At 51.3% G+C, this 13382-nt stretch overlaps 1 protein-coding gene across 1 annotated transcript; it reads right to left on the bottom strand.

Moving 5' to 3' along the window:
• Positions 1-8184: 8184 nt before the first annotated feature.
• On the bottom strand, positions 8185-12337 carry IRF2BP1 (interferon regulatory factor 2 binding protein 1). The gene has a single exon (XM_081018440.1). It carries the CDS (start codon positions 11992-11994, stop codon positions 10186-10188), a length of 1809 nt encoding a protein of 602 aa, XP_080874566.1. The 5' UTR covers positions 11995-12337; the 3' UTR covers positions 8185-10185.
• Positions 12338-13382: the final 1045 nt, after the last annotated feature.

The following is a 13382-nucleotide window of genomic DNA, read 5'->3' as shown; positions in this document are numbered from 1 at the left end:
CAGTACAGGTGTACAGCAACAGACAATGTCATAAAGAACAAAGTTTAGTCAGTTAAAGGGAAAGATTGCAGGGGAGGGTTGTGTTGTTGTTGTTTTTGCAAGAGTAAGAAGAAAGCAAGATGAACTAGGGAATGTATCAAGTTGTTTAAATCACAGCTCTCCAGAGCTTTTGCTTTAGTTTAAACAAAACTTAGGCAACCATACATTGTGACATTGTTACGGAAAATAAGGGAAAACACTGGAAAACCCACTTGTTGAGAATTCTGACTGGAACCGATTGATTGAGTTGATGGACCTGTTGCGTTTATCTCTCAGCTTTCTTCCACGGAGCGTAAGATGCCGTCCATAGTTCTTGTCTTCCCCCATGTTATCCTCGCAACAATGCTGTGAGGGAGGTTAGGCTGAGAGTGAGCCTGGTGTCGTGGTTAGAGCAGAGGTTTCCAAATGGTGTGTCGTGACACATTAGTGTGTCGCGGGTGTGTTGCGTGAACGCTCCCCATACTCCTCCCAGGGCTGGAAAGTTTAACATCCGGTTTGCTGGTAAAACTGAGTTACTGTGTCGTGAAATGATTCGTGTCTAAAAAGTGTGCCATCAACCTGAAATGGTTGGAAAGCTCTGGGTTAGAGTGTCAGACTAGGACCTGGGAGATGATGTCCAAAAGATCAAGGGGCATATGCAGCTACAAGTCCACATGTGCAGAGGAGCCCAGTTTCCCCACGAAAAACACCCCAAAACTATTGCTAGCCTTATGTCCATCGACAACAAGAACTGATCTTGTAAATGCAAGCTAAGCATTTGGGGAAATTCCGGCTCATCATGACTTGGGCCCTGGGCCTTCATTGATATCCCAGGCCACTTTTCTCTCACCCCTAAAAACCCAGCTCAAAACCCATATCTCAGCCTTCACCCGAACTAGACATCTATTAACGACCATACAAAGTCATCCCATACAGAGGTGAGCCATTGGCCAAACAGGCTGGTATTGTCGACTCTGTGACTGCTGGTAGCTCCAAGAGGCCACAACTGGAGGTCTTTTCCAGATCTGATAACTGAAATCCTTTAACTGGGGTGGTGTTTGGGTTCTTTTGGATGTGAAAACTTTGGCTCCCTCTCAAGAGTCCATAGAGCCTGAATTGCATGCAAATCTGCATTTGCTTGCATTAATCCCTTCCTTCCATTTTCCTTTTCTACTGACCCCCTGTTCTCTTTCTCCCACCCCTGTCTAAATTTAGATTGTAAGTTCCTTGTGGCAGGGACTTGACTTTTGCCTTTGGTACCCTGTAAGGCTCCATATCAGATGGTGACAGCAGCCATGAAATTAAAAGCCGCCTGCTTCTTGGGAGAAAAGCAATGACAAACCTAGACAGCATCCTAAAAAGCAGAGACATCACCTTGCCAACAAAGGTCCGTATAGTTAAAGCTATGGTTTTCCCACTAGTGATGTATGGAAGTGAGAGCTGAACCATAAAGAAGGCTGATCGCCAAAGAATGGATGCTTTTGAATTATGGTGCTGGAGGAGATTCTTGAGAGTCCCGTGGACTGCAAGAAGATCAAACATGTCCATTCTTCAGGAAATCAGCCCTGAGTGCTCACTGGAAGGACAGATCCTGAAGCTGAGGCTCCAATACTTTGGCCACCTCATGAGAAGAGAAGACTCCCTGGAAAAGGCCCTGATGTTGGGAAAGCTGGAGGGCACAAGGAGAAGGGGACGACAGAGGATGAGATGGCTGGACAGTGTTCTGGAAGCTACCAGCATGAGTCTGACCAAACTGCGGGAGGCAGTGGAAGACAGGAGTGCCTGGCGTGCTCTGGTCCAGGGGGTCACGAAGAGTCGGACACGACTAAACGACTAAACAAGGCTCCATATACACCCATGAAACTGGCTGGTTAGTTCACAGTATGTGAAATTCTGCTTTCAGTAGGTGGAATTCTGCTTCAATCCCTTTGTTCATTCAACTTTTTATTTATTTGTTATTGTTTTTATTACAGATTTTATTGGGTTACAAAAGCACATAGATCGTCTCATTTTCAGATCATGAAATCCTTCCTGCAGATCAGCCTGTAATTGATGTGAGACTTTAACGTCTCGCATTACAGCCATTGTTATCTGTGATTGCTGCTGTCATATTATCATGGAGGAGCCGAATGATGTTCAAAGAAGAACAGTCACAGCGTAAGGTTGGGGGAGAAGAGAGGATTCACCTTCCTTTTCCTTCTTAAAGTGGATGAGCTCTTTAATCTACTTTAAATATTCAAATCACTTCTGGTATGCATGTGTTAATTGGCTTATCCATGCCAGAATGTCTGTGTTATCATCAACTGCTTTTTTGTGTGAATGGCAGTGCTCAGGGACGGGATTATCACACCCCACTTTTCTGCATTTTGCTTCCTCCTGATTTCCTCATAAAGAATTGTTTTGCTGGATCAGGCCTGTGATCAATCTAATCCAGCATCCTGTTTTCACAGTGGGCAACCAAATGCCTGTAGGAACCCAGCAAGCAGGATTTGAACACAGGAGCAACTCTCCCCTCCTGTGGTTTCCAACAACTGGGATTCAAAAGCGTTGCTGCCTCCATTTGCAGAGACTGAGTGGCCATCATTGGGGTTCGAAGCCACCCATAGCCCTCTCCTCCCTGAATTTCCACGGTCCTGTTTTAAAACCAAGGACACTCGGGTCTGGTTTTCCTGTGTGCCTGATTAAGATCAGCTCATTTTTAGCCTTTTCATCTTTCTTTTCATAGATGGCCTCAGGTGGCCTCAGTAGCCCGGAGTGCCTTCCATCAGCTTCGGCTGGTGGCCCAGCTACGCCCCTATCTGGACAGGGACAGCCTAACTACTGTTGTCTATGCTCTGGTAACCTCCAGGTTAGATTACTGCAATGTGTTACACATAGGGCTGCCTCTGAAGACGGTTCAGAAACTTCAGCTGGTGCAGAATTCAGCGGCCAGGTCGCTCACCGGAGCAAGACGGTTTGAACATACGACGCCAGTCCTCGTCCGACTGCACTGGCTGCCAATTAGTTTCCGGGCCCAATTCAAAGTGCTGGTTTTGACCTGTAAAGCCTTAAACGGCTCAGGGCCGCAATACCTCAAGGACCACCTCTTTCCATATAAACCTACCCAGACCCTGAGATCATCTTCTGAGGCCCTCCTTCGTGTGCCTCCTTCAGAGGTCCAGAGGGTGGCAACACGAGAACGGGGCCTTCTCTGTAGTGGCTCCCCGTCTGTGGAATGCTCTCCCCAGGGAAAGTTCACCTGGTGCCTTCATTATACAGTGGTACCTCGGGTTACAGACGCTTCAGGTTACAGACACTTCAGGTTACAGACTCCGCTAACCCAGAAATAGTACCTTGGGTTAAGAACTTTACTTCAGGATGAGAACAGAAACCGCGTGGCGGCAGCAGAAGGCCCCATTAGCTAAAGTGGAACCTCAGGTTAAGAACAGTTTCAGGTTAAGAACAGACCTCCGGAACGAATTAAGTTCTTAACCAGAGGTACCACTGTACACCTTTAGGCGCCAGGCAGAAACGTTCCTTTTTAAGCAGGCCTTTGGTTGATCTGATTTACATCCTATGCCCTTTTAAAATGTGTTCTTTGGGGGGGGGAGCTATTGGGTTGTTGTTTTTATTTTTATAAGGTATTTTGTGGTTTTATATCTTGATTTTATTCTGTGAACCACCCTGAGACCCCCGGGTATAGGGCGGTATATAAGCTCAATAAATAATAAACAAACAACAACAGATGCTCCCATCCACAGCAGCTGGCAGCCCTTGGTGGACTGTTTCCTTGTCGTGCTGTCCATCTCCTTCCCATAATCCCTTGGGAACGTGCACAGGTATTTCTGTACATGTGTCCTCCCCACCTTGAAGTGTCCAAGAGCAAATGCCACCAGGCTGTCGTCGTTTAGTTTTCGTTAAGCCGACGCAGGTGTTGCACCAGGTGTGCTGCTGAAGGGTAAGGCAACCAATAGCTGATAGCCGCAGGGCTTCTGTTCTCTGTTCTGCTCTCCCTTCGCTTCCCCAGTTGCTGAAAATCACGGGAGATTTGCACTCACAGAATTTCCTTTTAGGGTGGGGGTTGGGGGTATCTGGTTGGCCACCGTGAGAACAAGATGCTAGACTAGGGTGGTCCGATCGAGCTCCAGGGCTCTTCTTCAGACGGGACACGTAGCCGCGCTGTAATTCTGATAAAAGTCACCTTGCACCACGCTATTAATATTTGAAGTCCTAATGTACGTACCGTATTTTTCGCTCTATAGGACGCACCAGATGATAGGACGCACCTAGTTTTGGGGGGAGGAAATAAGGGGGGGGGATTCTGAATCCCAGAAGCCAGAACAGCAAGAGGGATCTGGCTTCTGGGATAGCCTCTTGCTGTTCTGGCTTCTGGGATAGCCGCTGGGATAGCTGGTCTAGCTTTGCGCGAAGCCTCCGCAGGGCATGGAGAGCCTTCATCCCGCTGCCCTCCGGAGGCTTTGCGCAGCTAAGCCAGAAGCTAGAACAGCGAGACGGTGCGCTACGCAGCGCTCCCTCTTAGCCGCGCAGCCGGCATTCACTCCATAAGACGCACACACATTTCCCCTTACTTTTTAGAAGGGAAAAAATGCATCTTATAGAGCGAAAAATAGGGTACATGGGACGTGGGTGGCGCTGTGGTCTAAACCACAGAGCATAGGGCTGGCCGATCAGAAGGTCGGCGGTTCGAATCCCCGCGACGGGGTGAGCTCCCGTTGCTCGGTCCCTGCTCCTGCCAACCTTGCAGTTCGAAAGCACGTCAGGTGCAAAGTAGATAAATACGTACTGCTCCAGAGGGAAGGTAAACGGCGTTTCATTGCACTGCTCTGGTTCGCCAGAAGCGGCTTAGTCATGCTGGCCACATGACCCGGAAACTGTCTGTGGACAAATGCCGGCTCCCTCGGCCTATAGAGCAAGATGAGCGCCGCAACCCCAGAGTCGTCCGCGACTGGACCTAACAGTCAGGGGTAACTTTACCTTATGTACGTACAGCCTCAAAGTCAAAACCCACCCACCCCAATGCTTACGGATCTTGAGAGACTAGCTCCTCCAAACTGGGCTGCTAAAATCCCAGGTTGCCTTGATGTGAAAGTTGGTGGAAACAGACATGTTTCCTTTGGTGTGGAGGCCAGCAGAGATGAAATGGCAAGGTTTTTGCTCAGGTGAGGAGCAAACCGGAGGAGGCGTATAGAGGCCACCAACCCAAACACCACCACACATGGCAAACTGCTTATTCCCCCACCCCCCACAAAAAGGAGCTACTGTGCTTCCACACCAATTATGATCGTGGGTAATAGGTTGTTTTTAAAGTGTGTTTTCATGATGTCATGTGGACAGCATGCAAAAACTTGGCACATGTGAGCAGCACAGTATTCCACTATAAATCTGAACCTGGTAGCGCTGGCAATGCGTCTGATGAAGTTCACAGAAGCTTGTGCCGTAAGAAGTGTTACAAACACTTTGGGTTACAGACTCCGCTAACCCGGAAGTAGTACCTCGGGTTAAGAACTTTGCTTCGGGATGAGAACAGAAATCGCGCACTAGCGGCACGGCAGCAGCGGGAGGCCCCATTAGCTAAAGTGGTATCTCAGGTTAAAGAATGGTTTCAGGTTAAGAATGGACCTCCAGAACGAATTAAGTTCGTAACCAGAAGTACCACTGTACTACCAATCCTACGGCATGCTTGTGAAACATGGACCACTTATAAACACCATCTCCAACTCCTCAAAAGACTCCATCAACGGCGTCTCTGAAAAATTTTACACATCACTTGGGAAGACAGGTGAACTAATACTAGTGTACTGGGAGAAAAAAAGATCACCGGTGTGTCTTCAACATCAACTTCATTGGATTGGTCATGTTGTGTGGATGCCCGATTATCATCTTCAAAAGCAAATACTCTATTCCGAACTTAAAAATGGAAAGTGTAATGCTGGTGGTCAGCAAAAGAGCTTTAAAGACTATCTCAAGGCAAATCTAAGAAAATGTAGTATAAACTCCAACAACTGGGAAACACTGGTCCAGTTGGAGAACAGCCTTTACCAAGGCCAGATGAACTGCATCCAAGAGTATTAAAAGAACTGGCAGATGTGATCTCAGAACTACTGGCAGTCATCTTTGAGAATTCCTGGAGAACAGGCGAAGTCCCGGCAGACTGGAGGAGGGCAAATGTTGTCCCTATTTTCAAAAAGGGGAAAAGAGAGGACCCAAATAATTACCGCCCAGTCAGTCTGAAATCAATACCAGGGAAGATTCTGGAGCAGATCATTAAGCAAACTGTGAGCACCTAGAAAGGAATGCTGTGATCACCAATAGTCAGCATGGATTTCTGAAAAATAAGTCATGTCAGACTAACCTGATCTCGTTTTTTGACAGAATTACAAGCCTGGTAGATGAAGGGAACGCAGTGGATGTAGCCTACCTTGATTTCAGCAAGGCATTTGACAAGGTGCCCCATGATATTCTTGTAAAGAAGCTGGTAAAATGTGGACTTGACTATGCTACCACTCAGTGGATTTGTAACTGGCTGACTGACCAAACCCAAAGGGTGCTCATCAATGGTTCCTCTTCATCCTGGAGAAGAGTGACTAGTGGGGTGCCACAGGGTTCTGTCTTGGGCCCGGTCTTATTCAACATCATTATCAACGACTTAGATGATGGACTCAAGGGCATCCTGATCAAATTTGCAGATGACACCAAATTGGGAGGGGTGGCTAACACCCCAGAGGACAGGATCACACTTCAAAACGACCTTGACAGATTAGAGAACTGGGCCAAAACAAACAAGATGAATTTTAACAGGGAGAAATGTAAAGTATTGCACTTGGGCAAAAAAAATGAGAGGCACAAATACAAGATGGGTGACACCTGGCTTGAGAGCAGTACATGTGAAAAGGATCTAGGAGTCTTGGTTGACCACAAACTTGACATGAGCCAACAGTGTGACGCGGCAGCTAAAAAAGCCAATGCAATTCTGGGCTGCATCAATAGGAGTATAGCATCTAGATCAAGGGAAGTAATAGTGCCACTGTATTCTGCTCTGGTCAGACCTCACCTGGAGTACTGTGTCCAGTTCTGGGCACCACAGTTCAAGAAGGACACTGACAAACTGGAACGTGTCCAGAGGAGGGCAACCAAAATGGTCAAAGGCCTAGAAACGATGCCTTATGAGGAACGGCTAATGGAGCTGGGCATGTTTAGCCTGGAGAAGAGGAGGTTAAGGGGTGATATGATAGCCATGTTCAAATATATAAAAGGATGTCACATAGAGGAGGGAGAAAGGTTGTTTTCTGCTGCTCCAGAGAAGTGGACACGGAGCAATGGATCCAAACTACAAGAAAGAAGATTCCACCTAAACATTAAGAAGAACTTCCTGACAGTAAGAGCTGTTCGACAGTGGAATTTGCTGCCAAGGAGTGTGGTGGAGTCTCCTTCTTGGGAGGTCTTTAAGCAGAGGCTTGACAACCATATGTCAGGAGTGCTCTGATGGTGTTTCCTGCTTGGCAGGGGGTTGGACTCGATGGCCCTTGTGGTCTATTCCAACTCTATGATTCTATGATTCTATGAAAGGTGTCATGGGCTTTGAAGACACTCAAACTCAGGACGCAAGGGAGAAACGTGCTAATAGGAAGGCTCGCTTGGCAAACCCTCACCATGATCAACTCCCGCCCGGAAACCTACATCCCCACCATGGAAGGACGTGTGGATCCAGAATCGGCCTCCACAGTCACTTATGGACTCCCTGTTAAAACCGTGTTTATGGAAGACAATCTTACTTGGCTATAAGTGATTGCCAAAGAAATAAATAAAAGTAGGTGTGTCGCAGAAATTCTCCATTTGTCCTGGTGCTCGAGTTGACCTTTTGGGTCCATCAGCTGTTTTTGGACTACAATTCCCATCACCCCTGACCACTGGTCTTGCTAGCTAGGGATGATGGGAATTGTAGTCCCAAACATGTGGAGGGCCGGAGTTTGCCTATGCATGGCTTAAACAGTCACCCTTAACCAACTACAGCTCCCAGAATCCTTTGGAAGAAGCCATGACTGCTTAAAGTGGTATGATACTGCTTTAAAGTCTATAGTGCAAACGGGACCTTTGGATTATTATATTTTAGCAGAATACGCTGCCAACACACACAGTATGTGAAATAACCAAGAACAGTGGTAGTAGTAAATGGGAAAAAAAAGATAATCAAGTTTATTGACAGAGACGAGTAAAAGAAATACAAATAAAAAACAAATTTTAACATTCTCTCTTCCCCCTCTCCGCGGTCTTAAATGTGGGAATCCAAACTGCCCCTGTCCTCTCTGCTTCTCCCCCCCCCCCCAAAAAAAAAAATCATGATTGCAACACACATACAATGTTGGCAGAACCATCTGCCCATGAATGAAACTGATATAAAACCAGTTAGCTTCACGGCACCTTAAGTCATATACCGGTGGGTGCTGGCCAACCCTCCCATGAAAACTCACGGATGTAGGACCACCTTTCTATGGAACACAGACCCCCATAATCTGCTCAGGAGAATACTGCCCAGTCTCTGCAATGTTTTAATCTTAGTTGGGGCTAGGAATTAAAATCCAAACAGGTGTGTGTGTGTCACTCTGTCACTTTGCCAATTCAGGGATCTCTCCTGAGCGGCCTTTTAAAAAAAAATGCTCTTTTTTATTTTTGGTGTGCATGCTTAAAATCTTTTGGTATGAAAAAATACCCTCCGCCCTCTCCAGCAACAACAACAAAAATCTACACAAGAGGCACTTCTTCCATTTCCATCTCTCCCGATCACCCCCTAATTTTCTAGACCACCTCCCCACACCCTGCCACCCCCCCAATATATGATTCCCACATTGCTTTCCTGCCTCCCGCCTGCCCGCCCTATTCCTGCCCAGAATGAGACAAGTGTCCAAACTGGCTAGTTACAGAAATCTGGGACTCTATGTAAAACTGCACGGATTTAGAAACTGTCCTATATACACAATGTCCAGGGAGGAGGGGCACTGGAAGAAACAGATGAGCTGGTGGAGATACTTGTGGGTGGGATGGGGTGGGAATGGGGCACAGCACCCAGGATTAAAGGACGCCCACAAAGATTTCAGGGTCGCAAGGCCGTTTGGTCCGGGAGCGAGAGGAAGAGCAGGCTATCCACCAGAGGGGAACGTGTTTCAGTGGAGATCTGTTGTGTGTGTGTGTTGGCTGGGACACTTGGACTTCTACAAACCCATCTTCACACCTATCCAGGCATGGGCTAAAGACCCTGGCTTGGGGCTTGATTCCAGAGGGCTCAATGCTGCCTACACGGACTGGCAGTGCTTCTCTGCTGTCAGGGATTGAAGCTGGTGAGCTACGGCCCTTCCCGAAGGATTGCCCTTCCATGCAATTGAAATGCCCCCTCTGTGTTTTACAAACAGCCTCTCTCTGAAGACCAAGTCCGGGGCCTAAGGCTCTCGCCTTCATGCCCTGCTTGTGAATTTCCCAGAAGCCTCTGGTGGACAGCAACAAGGTGCTAGGCTAAGTGGACCATTGGCCTGAGAGTCTGGTGGCAATTCCTAGGTGCTCCAGCAATAACCGGGTAGCAGAGATTCGCTTGTAAGGCGGGAGATGGCGCAGGCGCCCACTAGGCGCATGCCTAGCTCCCATGCCACCTCCTTAGCTGACAACCACACAACCTTGCCACATGCCTGAAAATCGGGTTCAGCCCTTTGCAGTGTGGCTGCTCAGAGTCCTGCCTCCCTCCCTGCCCCCCCGACTGTCCTGAACTCGCACTCGCCTCCTAGCGGCTGGGGAAGTCCCTGAAACACATTAACAACGAGATCCCAACTGCTGTGCGATTTGCCCCACCCCTTTCGAAGACACCCGATTCCGACGCTGCCATATTCTTTCCCCCTGCCCTCCCGTTTAAAGAGACCCCCCCTCCCCGCAAATCAACACCCACCCCGCCCTTCCCAGACCCTCGTAGTAGGTTACATAGATGTGGCTTCATATATAAGCTTGCTATGGAAATATTATTTAAAAAATAGATTTATGTACAATGATCGCCCCAGTCCACGGCTGGCTGAAGAGGGTGTCAGGCGGGGAATAAGTTACTAATTCCAGTCACTGCCACGGCGGGTGGGAGAGGGTTTCAAAGGGTGCGCAGGCATCCCACGACCCAGCGGCTGCCCCCCTCCCTATTCAGGGATCACGCTCCTTTTTTACTTTAACGTCTCCGGCTAAGATGGTGGCGATCTCCCCCTGCATGAAGGCCCAGGGGACGTTGGAGCCCACCAGGGGGCACTTCTCGCCGCTGGGGCAATACACCTCTCCCGCGGCTCCCTGGGCTTTAATGAAATCCCGGGAGCAAGGGAAACAGAACTTGTGCCCGGGCACCGAGGGGCACTGGACAAAGTGGGTATCCTCCAGGCGCTCGTGGCAGATGGTGCAACACAGAGGGGCGCTGCTGGCAGCCCCCGAGGAATCGGGGGCGCTCTGCGTACCGCTGGGCTCAACTCCCCCGGAAGAGTGGGCCCCGGAGGAGGAAGAGGAGGAGGTGGTGGTCGCTGGACCCGGCTCGCCGTTTCGCGGGACCAGGCGGTGTTGCCCTGAGGCGGCGGGCGACGCTGGGCTGGCGCTGTTTTGCCGGGCGGTGGTGGAGTGGACCGGGTTGGCTTCCTTGGTCCCCAGGGTGTCGGCCACGTTCTTGAGGGCCGTGATGGGCGAGGGGTCGTTCCGCAAGGAGCCTTCGGGCAAGGGCCCCTGGCTGGCTGAGGCAGGCAGGTGGGCCATGCCCGTTGGATACAGGCCGCCCGACCCCTGGGGCAGCCAGTGCTGCCTCTGCTGTTGCTCCTCACCGGTCAGCTTGCCAGCCAGCTCCCCCTCGGGCTCGGGAGAGGCCTTGCGCCTCCTCATGACGGCCCGCGACGGGGGCACGGCCCTCAGCAACAGACTGGGCGGCATGGCGCAGTTGCCGTCCAGGAACTGCTGGGGCAGGGCGTCGTGCGCCGGGGCCTCTCGGAAAAAGCGCACGCCTTCGGTGAAGAGCTCCCCGAGGAGGCGCCAGTCTCCGGTGCCGTGGCGCTTCTCGTACTCCAGGTACTTGTATCCGGACGAGATGACCTTGCCCGGGTCCTTGAGGCAGTCCTGGAACATCTGCTTGGCCACTCCGAGGACCCCAGCGTAGACGCTGCCCGAGCCGCACGGGTACTCTGTGAACAGCTTCATTTCGTACTCATAGCCGGGCCGGGGCGCGGCGTCGAAGGCGAAGATCCTCCCCACCAGCGCGTGGTCCTTCTTGAAGCGCACGTTGAAGGGTGCGCAGCCGTACAGCGCCAGCAGCTGCTCACGCACCGCCTTGGGCTTGCCGTGCCACTCCTCGGCCCGCCCGCGCATGGCTTCGTTCAGCTCAGCCAGGCACTCGGCGTTGCGCTGCTTCTCCTTCTCGTAGTCCGCGTAGGCCGCCCTCGCCGGCTTGGCCAGCTCTCCCAGGATGGGCGACGCCATGGCCAGAGAGGCCGGCCGGCCCCCCAGGCCCGACACGGCGGCCAGCAGCCCCTGGGGGGCTCCCATCAGCCCCTGGGGCACCAGGCTGGGCGGCACGGGGCCGATCAGTGCCCTCCTGGCCGTGGGGCTCTGCCGGCTGCCCTCGCCCTCGTCGGAGGCACGTGCCAGGCCGTTGGGCAGGCGGGGGCTGAGGGCGTAGTCACCGCCTCCTCCTCCACCGCTGCCTGAAAGGCGTCCCCGCTCATATCTCTCCAGGGCCCCTGCGGCGGCGCCTTCCTTGGCGTGTTTGGAGCCCTGTGGCCCCGGCGATCGCCCTTCTTGCAGGACGTGGTTCCTCTTGAGCTGCCTGGCCGTCTCGATGAGGAACTCGATGCGGTCGGCGCCTTCGAAATTGACGCATCCGCGGCACACGGCCTCGCTGAAGTCCCAGATCATGGCCCACGGCATCTTGGGCAGGTCGCACAAGTAGCACCATTGTCTGCGGGACGTCTGCACCGAAGACATCTTGGCGCCCCTCTGTCTGGCCGCCGCGCAGCAGACCCGGGATGGCGGCCTTGCCTGCCGGGGGTGGAAGTGGGGGGGGGCGGGAATCGAGGCTGGAGCTTTGGATCTGTTGGAGGGGGGATCGGGGCCTTGTTTGCACCTGTGCGCGCGAAGTGCAAAGGGGGAGGGCGAGGAGATCCAGTCCGGGAGGAAGAGGAGGAGGAGGGGAAGACGAAGAGAGGGGTGGAAAAAAAAAAGCGGTGGTGGGGAGGGGGGAAATTCCCCTCTCTCGCCTGCCCTCTTACATGGAGAAACTTACATAACTCCGCTGCAAGGCCTGCTGGGAGATGTAGTCTTGCAGCCCAGCGGGAAGTTTGGGGGCGGAGTGGGGGGGGCGCGCGCGCAAGGAAGGGATCTGCGGATGATCAAATGCATCAGCGGGGAGAGAGATCTTTGCAAGCGGTGCGCATCGTGGGGACTGTTTAGGGCTGGATCCCTTACCCGCTGGCCTCCAGGCATTTTAAAACCTAACCATTTTAAACCATCTTAAAATCTCTAACCCGTTTTTCCTGGCGTGCGCTTCCGCGCGGTGGAATCCGATTGTAAGCGCAACAGCTGCGTTTTCTGCAACAAACTTGCCGCAGAAAACCATTGCTGTTATTCAAAGCCAAGACTGAAACAACCTAATATATTCATCTGGTTTATATTGCAATAAAAGATCTGTCACTTTGATAGGTCTTATTTGCAGCAAAACAAAAACCTTGTGCGACAGTCCCCTGGAACCTTGCCCCTTCTCTTACAGAACTCGAATGGGTTTTTAGATCGTCCCCATGGTATCCCAGGATCTGAAAGGATTCCAGTTGTGCCATTGACGGGGTCGTTTAAGGTTAGGTTCGCAAGCTTTCACATCGCACAGAATTCTTCAGGGTGAATTCCAGGGACGTGCTTGCAATCCCCTCCAGCTATAAAGCTGCACAAATGCAACCAGCTAAGTACGTCCGATTCGTTCCTGGTAATATCTTTAATTGGGTTGCTCTGTGGAGAAGCCACGGTCAGCAGCAAGAACAGACACACATCGATTGAGAAAGCAGCTTTGAGTATCCTGCGTGTATAACTGGTCTGAAGTAGGAAGATTCAGGTGGCTTGGGATTCTTCTTCAGGTGGTAAAGCGACAATGATGGAGAGATACTCCCCTGCCACTAGTCCACAGAGCCCCGCGGAGCTGGCACACCCACCCAGATGCCCATTGGGCAGATGTGGGGTTGGACTAGATGACCCTGGGGTCCCAACTGTACAATTTTATGTTGAGCTTAGGAGAACCTAAGCTCCTAATACCTGGAGCGTCTCCACCTCCATCCTTCTGCCTGGACACTGAGGTCCAGCGCCGAGGGCCTTCTGGTGGTTCCCTC

Source organism: Podarcis pityusensis (assembly GCF_964106645.2).
Source record: "Podarcis pityusensis genome assembly, chromosome: 8".
Classification (NCBI taxonomy): Eukaryota; Metazoa; Chordata; class Lepidosauria; order Squamata; family Lacertidae; genus Podarcis; species Podarcis pityusensis.
This window is presented reverse-complemented; position numbering and strand designations above follow the sequence as displayed.